At 44.0% G+C, this 15,604-nt stretch overlaps 1 protein-coding gene across 2 annotated transcripts in view; it reads left to right on the top strand.

The window, feature by feature from the left end:
* TRABD2B (TraB domain containing 2B) overlaps positions 1 to 15,604 on the top strand; it is a 412,663-nt gene that overhangs the window by 227,669 nt on the left and 169,390 nt on the right. For both annotated transcript variants that reach the window (XR_012160561.1, XM_073358274.1), the window contains exon 3: positions 6,113 to 6,259. Coding sequence is in view for 1 of the 2 variants with exons in the window: in XM_073358274.1 (XP_073214375.1) it covers positions 6,113 to 6,259 (147 nt within the window). In the remaining variant the exon portion in view is untranslated. The remainder of the gene's footprint in view (positions 1 to 6,112; positions 6,260 to 15,604) is intronic.

A 15,604-nucleotide genomic window follows, 5' to 3' on the forward strand; every position in this document is an offset into this window, starting at 1 on the left:
TGGCTCCATGTCTAGTTGGCAGCCGGTGTCAAGTGGAGTGTCCCAGGGGTCGGTCCTGGGGCCGATTTTGTTCAATATCTTCATAAATGATCTGGAGGATGGTGTGGATTGCACTCTCAGCAAATTTGCGGATGATACTAAACTAGGAGGAGTGGTAGATACGCTGGAGGGCAGGGATAGGATACAGAGGACCCTAGACAAATTGGAGGATTGGGCCAAAAGAAATCTGATGAGGTTCAATAAGGATAAGTGCAGGGTCCTGCACATAGGATGGAAGAACCCAATGCACAGTTACAGACTAAGGACCGAATGGCTAGACAGCAGTTCTGCGGAAAAGGACCTAGGGGTGACAGTGGACGAGAAGCTGGATATGAGTCAGCAGTGTGCCCTTGTTGCCAAGAAGGCCAATGGCATTTTGGGATGTATAAGTAGGGGCATAGCGAGCAGATCGAGGGACGTGATCGTCCCCCTCTATTCGACATTGGTGAGGCCTCATCTGGAGTACTGTGTCCAGTTTTGGGCCCCACACTACAAGAAGGATGTGGAAAAATTGGAGAGAGTCCAGCGAAGGGCAACAAAAATGATTAGTGGTCTGGAACACATGACTTATGAGAAGAGGCTGAGGGAACTGGGATTGTTTAGTCTGCGGAAGAGAAGAATGAGGGGGGATTTGATAGCTGCTTTCAACTACCTGAGAGGTAGTTCCAGAGAGGATGGTTCTAGACTATTCTCAGTGGTGGAAGAGGACAGGACAAGAAGTAATGGTCTCAAGTTGCAGTGGGGGAGGTTTAGGTTGGATATTAGGAAAAACTTTTTCACTAGGGGGGTGGTGAAACACTGGAATGCGTTACCTAGGGAGGTGGTGGAATCTCCTTCCTTGGAAGTTTTTAAGGTCAGGCTTGACAAAGCCCTGGCTGGGATGATTTAATTGGGGATAGGTCCTGCTTTTGAGCAAGGGGTTGGACTAGATGACCTCCTGAGGTCCCTTCCAACCCTGATATTCTATGGCATGTATAGGTGCCAGTGACATAGAGTACGGTAGGAGAGAGGTCCTGGAGGCCAAATTTAGGCTGCTAGGCAAGAGATTGAAGTCCAGGATTTACATGGTTGCACTCTCTAAAGTGCTTCCAGGCCCACACGCAGGTCCAGTTAGACAGGCAGCACTGCAGGGTCTGAGTGCATGGCTGAGATGATGGTGTTCGGAGGAGGGATTCAGGTTTATTAGGAACTGGGGAACCTTTTGAAAAAGGATGAACCTATATAGCCTAGGTGGCATGTGAAGCTTCTTCTGGGGTATGCTAGCTCCCCATCCCGCCTCTTCCACCCACGGCCCTGCCCACGCTCAGCCCCCCACTGCTACTCACTGCGTGCGTCCCTCCTCTCCTTCAGCCCCCTCGCTGTGTGCGTCCCGCCTCTCTTCTTGTTCTGGTGACAGCAAGGGTCTCACTTTCCAACTGGGCAGTCGGGGTCTGGGCACTGAGGCTGGATTTCTGAGGTCCTGGGCGTTGGGGCGGGGGGCTTGTTGCCCAGCTCTGCAAGCCAGGGCCATTGGCTGGTGCCTCTCTCTGGGAGCAGGAGCCTGGCTTATACCTAACGTTTGGACCCAGTGGTGGAGAAAGTGGAGCTGCTGAGCCCTGCTGTGAGTCTGGGTTGAGGTTAAAACTGGCAGGATTCACTCCAGATCCACCAGAGCTGTGACTTCCCGAATGCCCTCTGATGCGCTACCAGGGCATCTCCCTGGCTGGCCAGCACAGGGAACCTCCTGTCCCAGAGCCCCATCACTCAGAAATGCAGTTCCTGAACAGCTTTGGGCAAGACCTGTCACCGTCATGTTCTCCAGGCCCATAGCTGGCACCACGAGCTGCCATTGCGGGATGCATGTGGTGAGTGGTGGTGGGCCAGGGGAGCCAACCGGGAAGGGGGGAAGGGGAGGGCCACATGCCCTATTATACCCATTGCCCGTTCTATACAGGAAAGATGGGCTCCACCTAAATCAAAATGGAACCAGAAAGGTCATAGAGGAGTTCTTAAACTAAGTACTGGAGGAAAGCTGAACAGGTGAGGAGGAGCACATGGCTTGGACAGAGACATCCGTTAGGGGATGATTTATTAAAGGGGATATTCTATCTCCTAGTAAAATAGAGAGGATAGAAGTTGATAAAGTACAGGTAGGAACTGAAGAGAAACTGTCAAACAAAAAAAAAAAGTCCCATTCAATTACATCACTTGAAGGCAGACAGCTAAAACCTTGACAAATTTTGTAAGTCCTTGTATACAAATGTTCGAAGTCTAAATACTAAGATGTGTGAACTTGAGTGCCAGATATTGAAGGAGGATATTGATATAATACACAACACAGAAACTTGAGGAAATGATGATAATCAAAGGGACATGGTAATACCAGGGTATAAAATATATAAGAATGACAGAGTAGGTCATGCTGGTGAGGAAGTGACACTCTGTGAAAGAGTCAAATATAGGAAAAATCTTAAATGACTCAAACTGTACTATAGAATAACTAAGGATAGAAATTTCATACTTTAATAGTAAGAGTATAAGCATAGGAATATGCTACCAACCACCAGACCAGGATGGTGATCGTGACTGTGAAATGCTTAGGGATTGGAGAAGCTACAAAACCAGAAAATGCAGTAATAATGGGGGATTTCAACTATTCCCATAATGACTGGGTACATGTCACCTCAGGACGGGATGCAGAGATGAAAATTTCTAGCCACCATTAATGACTGCTTCTTGGAGCAGCTAGGCCTGGAACCTACAAGGGGAGAAGCAATGCTTCATTTAGTTCTAAGTGGTTCACCGGATCTGGTCCAAGCAGGGAATATAGCTGTACCTATCCGTAATAGCGACCATAATGGAACTAAACTTAACATCCTTTTGCGGGGGGGGAGTAAGGAGGGGGAGTAGGGAGAGTATACTAAAGAAGCCCACCGCAGTAACATTTAACTTCAAAAAAGAGAACTACCCCAAAATGAGGTGGCAAGTTCAATGGAAATTAAAAGGAACAGTCATAAGAGGGAAATGCCTGCAAGTTGCATGGAAATAGTTTTTAAAAACACCAGAAAGGTTTAAACTACATGTATACCTCCAAATAAAATAATGATTAAAAAAAAAAAACAGAGACCCAAAAAAATCCCACCATGGCTAAACAAAAGAGTAAAAGAGGCACTTAGAGACAAAAATACATCTTTTAAGAATTGGAAGTCCAATCCTTCTGAGGAAAATAGAAAGGAGCATAAACTCTGTCAAGCCAAATGTAAAAGTATAGTTAGGTAGGCCAAAAATAATTTGAAGGGCAACTAGCAAAAGATACAAACAAACAAAAATTGCTGTAAAAGTGCATGAGAAGAAGGAAGCCGACCAAACAATCAGCGCGGCCACTGGGCCATCGAGGTGCTAAAGAAGCACTCAAGGAAGACAAGGCCAGTGCAGAGAAGCTAAATGAATTATTTGCATCAGTTTTCACTGAAGAGAATGTGAGGGAGATTCCCACACCAAACCTGTTCTATTTCGGTGGCAAACCTGGAGAACTGACCCACAATGAGGTGGTTTTGGAGCAAATTGATAAATTAAAGAGTAATAAATCACCAGGACTAGATGATATTCACTCAACAGTTCTGAAGGCACTCAGGCTTGAAATGGCAGAACTAACTGTGGAATGTAACCTACCACTTAAATCAGACTCTAGCTACCCTCCAGTCATCTGGTACAATGTAATGCCGGTTTTTGAAAATAAGATTCCAGAGGTGATCCTGGCAATTACAGGCTGGTAAGCCTAACTTCAGTTCCAGGTGAATTGGTTGAAACTGTAGTAAGGAACAGAATTATCAGACACACACATGAACACAATTTGTTGGGGAAGAGTCAACACGGCTTTTGTAAAGGGAAATCATGCCTCCTCAATCTACTAGAATTCTTTGGGAGGGTCAAGAAACATGTGGAGCAGGGTGATCCAGTCAGTGGATATAGTGTACTTGGACTTTCAGAAAGCCTTTAACAAGGTCCTTCACCAAAGGCTCTTTAGCAAAGTAAAGGGTCATGGGATAAGAGGGGAAGGTCCTCTCATGGATTGGTAACTGGTTAAAAGACAGGAAACAAAGGGTAGGAATAAATGGTCAGTTTTCACAGTGGAGAGAGGTAAATAGTGGTGTCCCCCAGGGATCTGTACTGGGGCCAGTGCTGTTCAACATATTCATAAATGATCTAGAAAAAGGGATAAACAGTGAGGTGGCAAAGTTTGCAGACTCTATAAAATTTCTCAAGATAGGAAAGTTCCAAGCTGGCTGCAAAAAATTAAAGGGATTTCCTCTCTATTGGCTATAGAACAATCTGACTGTGAACTAGGTGGCCCATTTTTGGGCTCAGAACTATCCTTCATCAGCCACCTTGTTGAATTATGTAGCATAAATTATCAAAGCATAATCTGAAAATGTGATGCTGCTTATGACTTGATAAAAACGATGTCCTGGTAATCAAAGAAAAACAGGGAGAAGATCCCAGTGAACCAACCTAAGTGGTGGTGTGTACCATTAAGAATACTCTTGATGCTAAAAATGAGAGAAGATGAAACTGCAGGAAAACACAGGGCTGAAGGGTCTGTGACTTTTAATAAAATAACCACCAGGGTTATAAAGCCAAATTATTCCTAGGAATGGGAATTCCTCCTATAAAATCACCCTAGATTAGGGTCTTGATCCATGACGGGGATGCCTAAGAACTATGATAATGCAAATAAATAATAAAGGTTCTATTAGTCCCACCTACTCAAATGTTGTCATTCTTCCAACCATTCATAGACCTTCTAAAAAACAGGCTTCCCTGTAAGGATCTTTGAAAACTGAGCTTATGCTCAGTGGTTCTGTAATCAGCATAAATCACCACCAAGACTATCACTAACGAGCATAGGTACATGATCACTCATTTCAACTTGACTGCCTTTTATGAGAGATAGAAAAGTATACAATTACTTTTTTTTTTTAAGGAAGTGTTTTATTTCATGGCAGCTTGGATACTTGTGCATTTAAAGATCAAAAGCAATGAATGCTCCTGGTTGCTTAGATTTCTCTGCTAATGCATTCCTGTTGGATTTCCAGATCTGGGATGAGAAAGCTCAATTAGCCCTCTGGGACAGTGTAACAATTTGACACGACCATTTATTTTGCCAGAGGGAGAAGCTGAAAGGTGGCGGGGGACGGGGAGAGAGAGCACGATTGTATATTCTGCCAGGTTTCAGAGTAGCAGCCGTGTTAGTCTGTATTCGCAAAAAGAAAAGGAGGACTTGTGGCACCTTAGAGACTAACCAATTTATTTGAGCATAAGCTTTCGTGATGCATCCGATGAAGTGAGCTGTAGCTCACGAAAGCTTATGCTCAAATAAATTGGTTAGTCTCTAAGGTGCCACAAGTACTCCTTTTCTTTTTGTGTATATTCTGCCTGTTTCACAAGTGCCAGTTCCCGAGGGATGCTCAAGGTCCTTGCAGGTTACTTATTAAATGACAGGCAGAGGTGCCTGAATACACCAGTGTTTTACTGCTAAAGATGTTGAGAAGCTTCTGAACTGCATCTACCAAGAAGTTTCCCATTTCATTTGGGCTTTGGATTTTAAACAGCTGGTGGGGAAGATGTAGCTCCTCCCAGCTCAGGCTGGTTCGTTGGCAGAGATGATGGAACTGCCCTTATTTTCAGGCTGTCACTTTTGCAGTAAAGTGAACTCCACATGCAGTCTAAAACTCTCTGGCTCACCTTGATTTTTCACGTGCCCCACAGCCCCACTGAAATCGTGTCTGTAGGCAGGCCTATATTTTATTACCTTGATGAGGAGGGTGGCATATCCCAAACCCTTCCCAGTTTCCTTTTCTAGTCTAAGCTCTGCATCCATGTGACTCTCCTTCGGTTTGGGGAGGGATAAACGTAGCTCCTTCCTGAGCCACTCCCTTGGTTGGCCAGAGGGGGTCGACAAAGAGAAGCAAGAAGCACAAGCCTCATCTGGGGCTCATAAAGGTTCCTCTGCCGTGCTCCTGCATTCTGCTGATCATTCATGCTCTTGTGACCTCAGTCAACCAATATATATCTATTGTGTGTGTTTGTGCAGGTGCTGTTTGCTTTGAACCAAACCTTGCTACAACATGAAAGTCTACGAGCAGGCAGCTTGCAGGCCCCATACACTACTGAAGATCTCATCAAGCATTATAACTGTGGAGACCTGAATGCTGTCATATTCAATCATGATACTTCCCAGGTAAGGCCATTTCACAGCTGCCCCTGAATGGGCAAACTGGCTAAGAGGTATCAGTAACGACGATGATGTCGATGCCTGTGTCATAGAATGCCCGGCCTTAAGATTTTAAGTAGAGGTGCTACCCTACGAGAACCCTTGGTCCAAACACTCCCTATACTGTGGCGTGTTTGAAATCAAATCCCAGATTAGTATCTAATTTCTGAAATCGTCCCTGTCTCTATAACGGGACAGGTTGAACATTCCCGGGACTTAAAAATCTGTATCTAGTTTTCAACCTCGCATCCTCTGCAAAATCGAAGGGTTAAAGTATGCCAGCTGTGTTCAGGAAAGGGCTTTGCACCCTATCAGGGTAGTTATGGGCCCATCCTCACCACCCCCCTGTAAGGTAGAGACTGGATTCCATTGTACAGAGAGGAAAACAGAGGGACCCAGCAGTACTTGCCCAAGGCCACATAGGGAGCCTGTAGCAGAGCAAGGAAAATAATCCTGATTTTGTGAGTCCCGCTCCAGCCCCTTGACCATAACCTTCATCTTTCCTCACCCCACCCTTCTCGTTTTTCCTGTTCCTTTTGCTCCTTTTTAGTTCTCCACATGTCTCTCATTTGTCCGGGGAGAGAATGGGTTTTACCTTTGAGTTGCTTTATGCATGCTTGGCGGAGGCGGGGATGACAACTGAAAAGCTTTGCTAGGAATGTGTCCAAACAAAAGATGGAGTGAACCTTATGTAAATAGGCTACAAGGCTAAATAACTTCTCAAACATGCCATAATCCAAACATATTATATGTGTCTGTTGCAGCCCTCCAGTCTCTGCTGATCTTAGTTATCTGGTGCTAATAAAGACTTTCAGTGTAGCTGGATCCTCCTTTGCAGACCAGCTGATGGCTGGTGGCAAACTCTGAGAGAGTGTGCTGGTTTTATATGTGTATGTTAATTTCTTTCTCTCTGTTAACTGTGTGGAGACAGGATATTTCTTAGGACATCATCTACTGCTGCTCTGATGCAGGGCGACTTAGAAAATCGGGCACTGGACTGGGACTGAAGAGGACCTTTTAGTCCTGGCTCTGCCACTGGCTGGGTGAACTTGGGCAAGTCACTGCCCCTCTTTGTGCCTCAGTTTCCCCATCTGCACAATGGGGATAATGAGACGGCCTTCCTTGGTGACGTGTTTTGAGATCTATGGATAAAAGCACCGTATAAGAGCTATGTATTATCATTGTAACTCCAACAGTGTGTGACCCCCATATCTTGGCTGGGTCTTACCTGCACCTGGGAGATAGCTGAAGGGTCTGTCTGTTTCTTACACCTTGGCAACACTTGTATAGCTTATCATGCCGTTTGAGTCCCACGGTGATGCAATTCAGTCATCTCCATGGCAACCATATATGATGTCAAAGTCAGCATGCCTTCAAGGGAGGACCATACATTGGTAAAATGAACTAAGAAACACAGATCCTTTTGTCAGTCTAAGTAGAGGCATCAGGGAACCTGTCATCATTTCAGGGCCTGATTCTGACACCTTTACTCCTCGTGAGTAGCGCCATACTGTGTGAGGAGTCACTGTTTCTCAGTGGAACTCTGGGCACTGGAAGGTGCTACTCAGCATGCAGAAATGTGGCAGAATTGGGGCATTAATGCAGCAGTTCTAAGACTGTGTTCTGTGGACTACCAGGAGCCCCTAGTGGAGAGCCATGCAGTGGGAGGTTGGAAAAGAAGTGGTCCAGATGGGAACATTTCTCTAATGATGTGGTATGCGGAATGAAGGAGCTGGAGAACCAAAGAGGATGTGTACCATTGAGAAGACAACCAGAGGTGCCGTCTTTCTAAGTTGCTGTGAGGTGCTCAACCCCCACTCGGCACCAGACCCCGCCCCCACTCCACCCCTTCCTCCAGCCCCAGAGCACCCACAGAGTTGGCGCCTATGAAGACAGCCATAACTAGTTATTGTTGTTTGTTTGTATTATCATAGCGCCTAGGGGTCTCAGTCCAGGACCAGGATACCTCTGTGCGAGGCTCTGTACAAACACAGAACAAAGATGGTCCCTGCCCCAAAGAGCTGGCAATCTAAACAGAAGACAAGAGATGATGGAGGATACAGACAGCTATATGGGGGAGTTAAAAGAAACAATGAGGCAATTTAAGTGAGCATGGTAGGATGAGGTACCAGCACACTGGCTGCCTAGTTATCTAGTGTTTCTGGAGGCATCATGGCAAAGGGATTTGAAGGAGTACAATGAAGTGACTTTCCACATGTTAATGGGGAGCTCCTCCAAAGCATGAGGGACAACACAGAAGAAAGCGTGAAGGTCGTGTTTAGCCTTCCATCACCCACTTGATACATTTTCAATCAGAGGTGGGAGTCGACCCTTTGATACTGAATGAGAGATGATAGGCCATGAAGGGCCTTGAAAGAGAAGACAAGTAGCTTATGTGTAGAACTGTCGGGTTAGAAGGGACCACAAGGGTCCCTTTGTGTGTTGCTGTGTTAGAGAAAAGGGTACCAGTGGAGAGTTGCAAAGAGAGGCTCTCAAAGGTATTTGAGGTAAATACATAACCATTTTACAGATGGGGACCTTAGAGGCTCAGAGATAAGTTGGTCAAGGTCAAAAAGCAAGTGGCAGAATCAGGCATTGAACCTAGGTGTCCGGCTGTCCCGTCTTATCTTTTAACCACTGTAAAACAATACAGTCTCTCCAGCAATATATCCATGTTCCCTAGAACAATTTGCAGCTGTTCCCACTGATTGCAGTGACACATAGGAACTCTGTGTCAATAAATCACAGATGCCTGTAAAAGACCTGCATTTTAGACTAGCGAGGAAGAGAATGTTTGTTTTTTTAAAAGCTCTTCTCCTTGCAAATTCTAGGAGCAAATACTGCATTAAAAACATGCCATTCAGGGGAAATAAAAAAAGTTCCAGGCAACATCTCTAGCCAGAGTCCCACAGAGCAGACAGTTAGAACAGATTAGACCACTTACAAGCCAGGGAAAATTAAAATACCATAGAATACTCCGGGCCACGTAGCAAAATGTTGTCAGTGGCAAAAGTCTTGTTGGCTTAACTGGGGACAGAATTGGGCCCAATACTACTTTCTTGTGTGGGTTTTTTTTTTTTAAGGCAGCTTTAGATTTCAAAAAAGAAAAGGAGTACTTGTGGCACCTTAGAGACTAACCAATTTATTTGAGCAATTTCTTTTTTGCGAATACAGACTAACACGGCTGTTACTCTGAAACCTGTCTTTAGATTTCAAGTGTTTCATAAATGACAAAAGGATGCACTTTGAACTACTCAGGGTAGCTCCAAAGCTTATGTTCTAGTTGGGTGCTTTTTTCAAGTATGCATGCATGGAGATGCCATGTGATTTGGATACTTAATTAGATTAGCCTTTGTGAAGTATGTATAAAACATATCCTTTTACTGGAGAACACAGGATTCTTGGCTTGAATTTAAGCAGTGTGGTTTCTGATGGCCTGATAAGTTTGCAACCCTCCCCAGGATGTTATGTACAGAAGATGTTAGGCCTGCAAATAGAAAAAAAACCCAAAAACTATACATTCCAAAAGCACAAATATCATTACTTAAATTTCTGGGTAAATGCAATATTTGCTAATCCTGGTGGTAGAATTGTCAGCATTTTTGGAATACGGTACTATTCTTCTGTAACATCTGACATCGGAAACATTTGCTAGAAACCATATAGTGTTCTAATATTCTGGCAATTATTGAAGCATAAGTAGATGATAGACAAACAACCTGTCTCCTTTGGAACCCTGGCTTCAAATGTGAATTACTGTGCAGGGTCTGGAATAAAATGAGGTATCTACATCACAAAAGCATCCTGCGGCTTGTCGGTGCTGATGGATACTGCTGCGCTCAGGAATGGAAAGAGCAGAGGGTACTCCATGTTGATATTGAGGTGCACTGGCCAGGCGGTATGAGACCTGCTATGCTAGAATGTTAGATCAAGCTGCAGTTGGGGGTCAGGTTGCTTTGACAGAGCTGGGTGAGAGAACATATATCAAATACTCCTCATTGCTATGCCATATCCCAGCGAATTCAGATGAGATCCTTGCATTCCCAAGCCCTAAATAAATCCACCATAATTTTTTTTAAACTATTTTACAAAAGGGGAGAACCCCAAAGCCAGCCCTCCTTGACGCTGCTCTCTGTATGGGCGAGCACCATTTCTCCAAGTTCATCAATCCTTAGTTAAACTAGATAAAACGTAACGGGACCAAGCTTACTCAGGCTATGTCACAGAAGTGGAGAAGGAAACGTATCTCCTGCTTGTACCCCCTTCTTCTGACACTTGATCCTTCTGTGGCTCTTTCAGTTAAAAGATTTATGCTGGACTTTCTGGGCAGAGAGTCAAAATGATACTGACATGAAAATACTATAAAAACAGAGATGGGGTAGGAATGTTCTGCTTCTATGCTAGACTTAAAAAAAAAAAAAAGAAGAAAGGTTCCCTGTCCCTTTATGGAAGAGTACTGTAGGATTTAAGGGGGGTAGTCCTACCAGGCTGGATCAACGAAAAGAAGGTACAAGAAAACTTCTAGTGTAAAATTGAGATCAGCCTCTAGAGGACATTTATTCCCAACCTTTAAGATCTGAAGCCTCTGGGGTTTTATCCTTTGTTATTTTCCTCCCAAACTGATGTAAGTGTGGATTTTCTCCTTGTTCATATAAATGGAATAACACAGGTTTTTAAAATACCAATAAACTCTTTGGCAACCGTGGTATCTTGTGGCAGGGAATTCCACCAGTGAATTATGTATCAATTTAATTATGTGTTAATGGCCAATGTGTTGACTTATTATATATGAATTTGTGTATCAAAGGATTCCTTTTGTCTGTTTGAAATGTATTGCCTCTCAGTGTAATTGGATTTCTCTTTGCTCTTGTATTGAGAGAGGCTAAATAGGAGGGTCTACTTTTCTTTCTGTCTGCCTTTCCATCCTACCCCCGTCATTACTGGCTTCCTATTTGCCCCGACTCCATTTCAACACCACATAGTCTCTCCTCACACATCTGCTGTCCTGCTATCTTCCTCCATTCTCAGCCTTCTCTTGTGTCGTCCCCTGTGGAGCGCAGTGCTGGTCTGGCACCTTTGTAAATCCCCACTTCTACACTGCATTTTGGAGCCAATTTCGGTTGAACTAGATCCCACTGAATAAACTGCCTGGGCTGTTTTTATTATGATGGCAATGCAATGATCATAATTTTATGTTTATGTAGCACCTTTCCCGCAGATGTGCCTTTACAAACAGCAAGCCTTATTGGGCTTCGTCCAAAGCCCATTGAACTCAGTGGGGCGTCTTTCCATTGACTTGAGTGGGTTTAGGATTCGGCCTGCATTGTGCAGCCATTCAGTGGGAGAAGTCTCCCCCTTGTGTAGTGACTGGGCACAATTTCAGTCTCTGCACTCTCTTGAACAATAATAATTCACATTGTATACAGCGCTTTCATCAGCAGATCTCCAAGTGCTTTACGAAAGAGGTTGGTATCATTATTCCCATTTCACAGATGGGGAGACTGAAACACGGAGACATGACGTGACTTGCCCAGTGTTGCCCCGCAGGCCAGTGACAGGAATAGATGTCCTGAGCCCCGAGCTGTATCCACTAAGTCACACAGCCCTCCCATTAGATTTCCCTCCAATCTGGCCCAGCAAATTGTGCATCTGGCACTAAGTGCTGGGGCAGCATGCAATACGCACCATGCTTCTGATCATATGAAATTTAAGAAGTATAAATGTATGTCACATCAAAGGAGCCTACCCTCGCTCCCTGCAAAGAGAAGTTGCTGTGTGTCACACGCTTACAACACGCTTTGTGGTCTATAAATCACTTGGCTGTGTTACATATGCCTTGGAAAATGTTATCAGCGCATCCTGTGCTTAGACCTGTCCTTGAAGATGTCAAGGTCCTGATCATTCGAATCACATCATTAATTTGCCTCCCTTCTAGTGCTGGATAAATACAACTGAGTATCTGGCTCGCTTCCAAAGCTAGTCAATGAAAACTATCTGCGGAATGCCCCGGTTACAATAAATACAAACGGTACAGCTGAAACCATTAGGTGGAGTGTTGACTGATAAGCAGGCCCCTGATTTGTCCGAGGAATGGAGTTTTATCAAGGTAAAAGAAAATAAACCTGCACACCAAATGTGCAGCCATTGAAACGGGACCGTTTGGAAACATCTTATCACCTTCAGACATAAGCAGCTTAAATGAGCTGGCACAGCATCTTGTCTTTCCTTCGAAAGAGATTACTCTTTCCAATGAAGCTCTGTACAGAGCACTGGGGGTCGCGAGCGTTGACCCAAAGGAGCTCTGGTTCAGGTTCTAGACAAAGAATCAGTCTTGCATTCCTTGCATACGCATTCGCTCCTATTAAAGCCAGTAGATCTCCCATGATTGGGCCATTATGTCTGGTGACCAGAAAAGCTGAACCAAATTGTGACATGATTGTCCAGGGCAGCTCATGCTCCTGAGGCCAGCTATCTGCTTCTCTCTGGGGCAGGACATTTCTGGGCAAATACACTGTTGCAGAGCCAGTTCGGAAGCACCCGTGCTCTTGTGAGATCATAAGTTCTGCTCCACTTCGTTCCTGAATCAAAACTTTGGATCCTTAGATCCTCCAGCTTTGTAGGCTTTTGGACCAAGAACCCAGATCCAGAGCCAAAATGTGCAAAAGGCCTCTATTTTTTGCAATGGGTCAAACCAAAATACCAGATCTGAACAATCTCAAGCTCTGGGGCAGGACCATGCATGTGTTTTTTGGACATATGGATCCATATCCAAAATTTGCAGCTTGGGGTCCATTTCTTTTTAATAGCACTGGTCAAAAATAAATAACTAAATAATAAGTCACGATTTTTCATGGGGAAAAAAATAAGATGTCAAAATTTTCATCCCACAACTTTTGAAAAATCAATTCTTTTGTTTATTTTAAGCTTTTCAAAGTTCAGAATGTATGTGTTCATTCAGTATTTATTTGGTTTGAGACATTTTGACCAGGTCTACTTAGTAATATGGGACCAAACTTTAAAGAGGTCTCTAAAGAGAGAGAGAGAGGGCTTGCCTATACTGCAATGGGTTTGTCAATATATCTATACTGACATAACTAGTGGAAGTGGCAAAGAATCCTGTGTCACCTTATAGACTAACCTTAGACTAACCTTAGTCTGTAAGGTGCCACAGGATTCTTTGCTGCTTTTACAGATCCAGACTAACATGGCTAACCCTCTGATACATAACTAGTGGAGTTCTTCTGCTGGTACAGTTACACCATCTCCTCGAATGACGAGCTATCGCAGCAAAATGAGTCTTTTGCCAGTAAAAGCTGCATCCACATGGGGTTTTTGCCAGCGTAACTCTCTTGGTTGGGGCACATGTGTGGTATGTGGGGGGCATGTGTTGTTGTTGTTTTTCCACACTCCAAGCCAACACAGCCATGCTGGCAAAACTTTTTAGAGTAGACCGAGATTTAGTGTAAGAAGTCTTTGGAGTCCAAAAGTATCTGTCAGCCCTCTATAAATTGCTGTAAAGCATTTGAACAGTTCCTTGTTTTTAAGGAGCTGGTTTTATGAAGTTGGCCTTGGAAGGACTTATTTAATCCTACTTGTTCAAGTGAAGTGGGAAGGACTTATTTGTTTTTTAACTATATTGTGGCTTGACTATGGGAGATGCTGTTTCTCTTTTGTATTGTAGCCAGAGGACATTTTTGTCACCTCATTATAAAAAAAAAAAAAAAGCATTTCACTGCCCTGACTTGGCAGGATTAGAATTCAAGCATTCCACAAGAATGACCACAATTCCACATGTTCCTTGAACACCGCAGGCCAGATTCTCAGCTGGTGTAAATCATTGTAGCTCTGTTGTATTCAATGAAGCTATGCTGACTTACATCATCTGAGAATCTGGTGCCTAGATTTTAATCACCTTGGGGACAGTTGTTTCTAGACTAAGGTCAAATCCTGCGTTGATTTATACCCTATGCAACTCTGTCTGGCCAGAAACTGGTCACTTTGATCTACCCTGGAGTAATACCATTGATTTCAGTTGTTTCTTCTGATTTCCACCTGTAGAATTGGAGGAGGATCAGGCCGTTTTGGCTTTTGGGGGACCATTTCGAGCATTTCTCTTTGGGGAAAATTTTTGTGACTCTTTCCTTCCTTCATTCCCCATCCTGAAATTCTAGGGCAAAATCCTGGCCTGAAAGAGTATTTGCCAGTCTTATATCTTCCAAGAGGTATCCTCCAGGTTGTGGCAGATGTTTGCTTGGCTGTCTGGCTGATTCTAGTTGAATTGGTGCAAAGTCCTGGGTTTCTTTAGAACAATTCAGGATACCAAAACTCTCAAAACTTTATCAAGCTGCAGAGGCTCCTGGAAGTGAGCAAAAGAGGTGAGTTATCTTGTCCTTGCTGTACTCTAGGACCGGACACTTCTGGGCAGCTGCCATCCTATTGCAGAGTCAATTCAGATCCCATGCTCTGGTGGGGTCATAAATTCTACTCTTCCTGGACCTGAATCAAAACTTCAAGTCCATAAATCCTCCAGCTTTGTCGGAGTTTGGAACAAAAACCCAGATCAGTAACTGAAATTTGCAAAAGGCCTGTAACTTTCATAATGGATCAAACCAATGTACCAGATCTGAATAATCTCATTTTCGCTGGGTGATGTCCATGCGTGTGTGTTTTCAGCTCTGCCATTGCCCTAATCTATAATTCCTCCTAGACTGCATTTTGATCTTTGCTTTTTGTGGAATTTGACAGGCCTCTTACAAACTGGATCTTTTGGATTACACTTTTTTGTTTTTTTTTTGTTTAAAACCATGTTGCAAACTTTATATAAACATCCAGTCTGGCCACAAACATTGTAATATAAGAATGGCCATACTGGGTCAGACTAATGGCCCATGGAGCCAGTATCCTATCTCTGGCCAAATCCAAATGCTTCAGAAGGAATGAACAGAACAGGGCAATTTCAAGTGTTATCCTGTCATCCAATCCCAGCTTCCAGCAGCTGGAGATTTAGGGACATCCAGAGCATGGGGCTGTGTCCCTGACCATCTTGGCTAAACGCTGTTGATGGACCAATCTTCATTAATTTACCTAATCCTTTTTTGAACCATTATACTTTTGGCCTTCACAACATCACCAGGCAATGAGTTCCACAGGTTGACTGAGCATTGTGTGAAGAAATATTTCCTTTTGTTTATAAACTGGCTGCCTGTACAAAACAGATATGAAAAAAACCACACGGCCATTTTCCCTCGAGCCTAGACAACACCTACTCATGAAAAACCATCATCGCCTGAGCCTTTGCCTGTATCCTCTATC

The sequence above is a fragment of the Lepidochelys kempii genome, chromosome 8 (genome assembly GCF_965140285.1).
Source record: "Lepidochelys kempii isolate rLepKem1 chromosome 8, rLepKem1.hap1, whole genome shotgun sequence".
Taxonomy (NCBI): Eukaryota; Metazoa; Chordata; order Testudines; family Cheloniidae; genus Lepidochelys; species Lepidochelys kempii.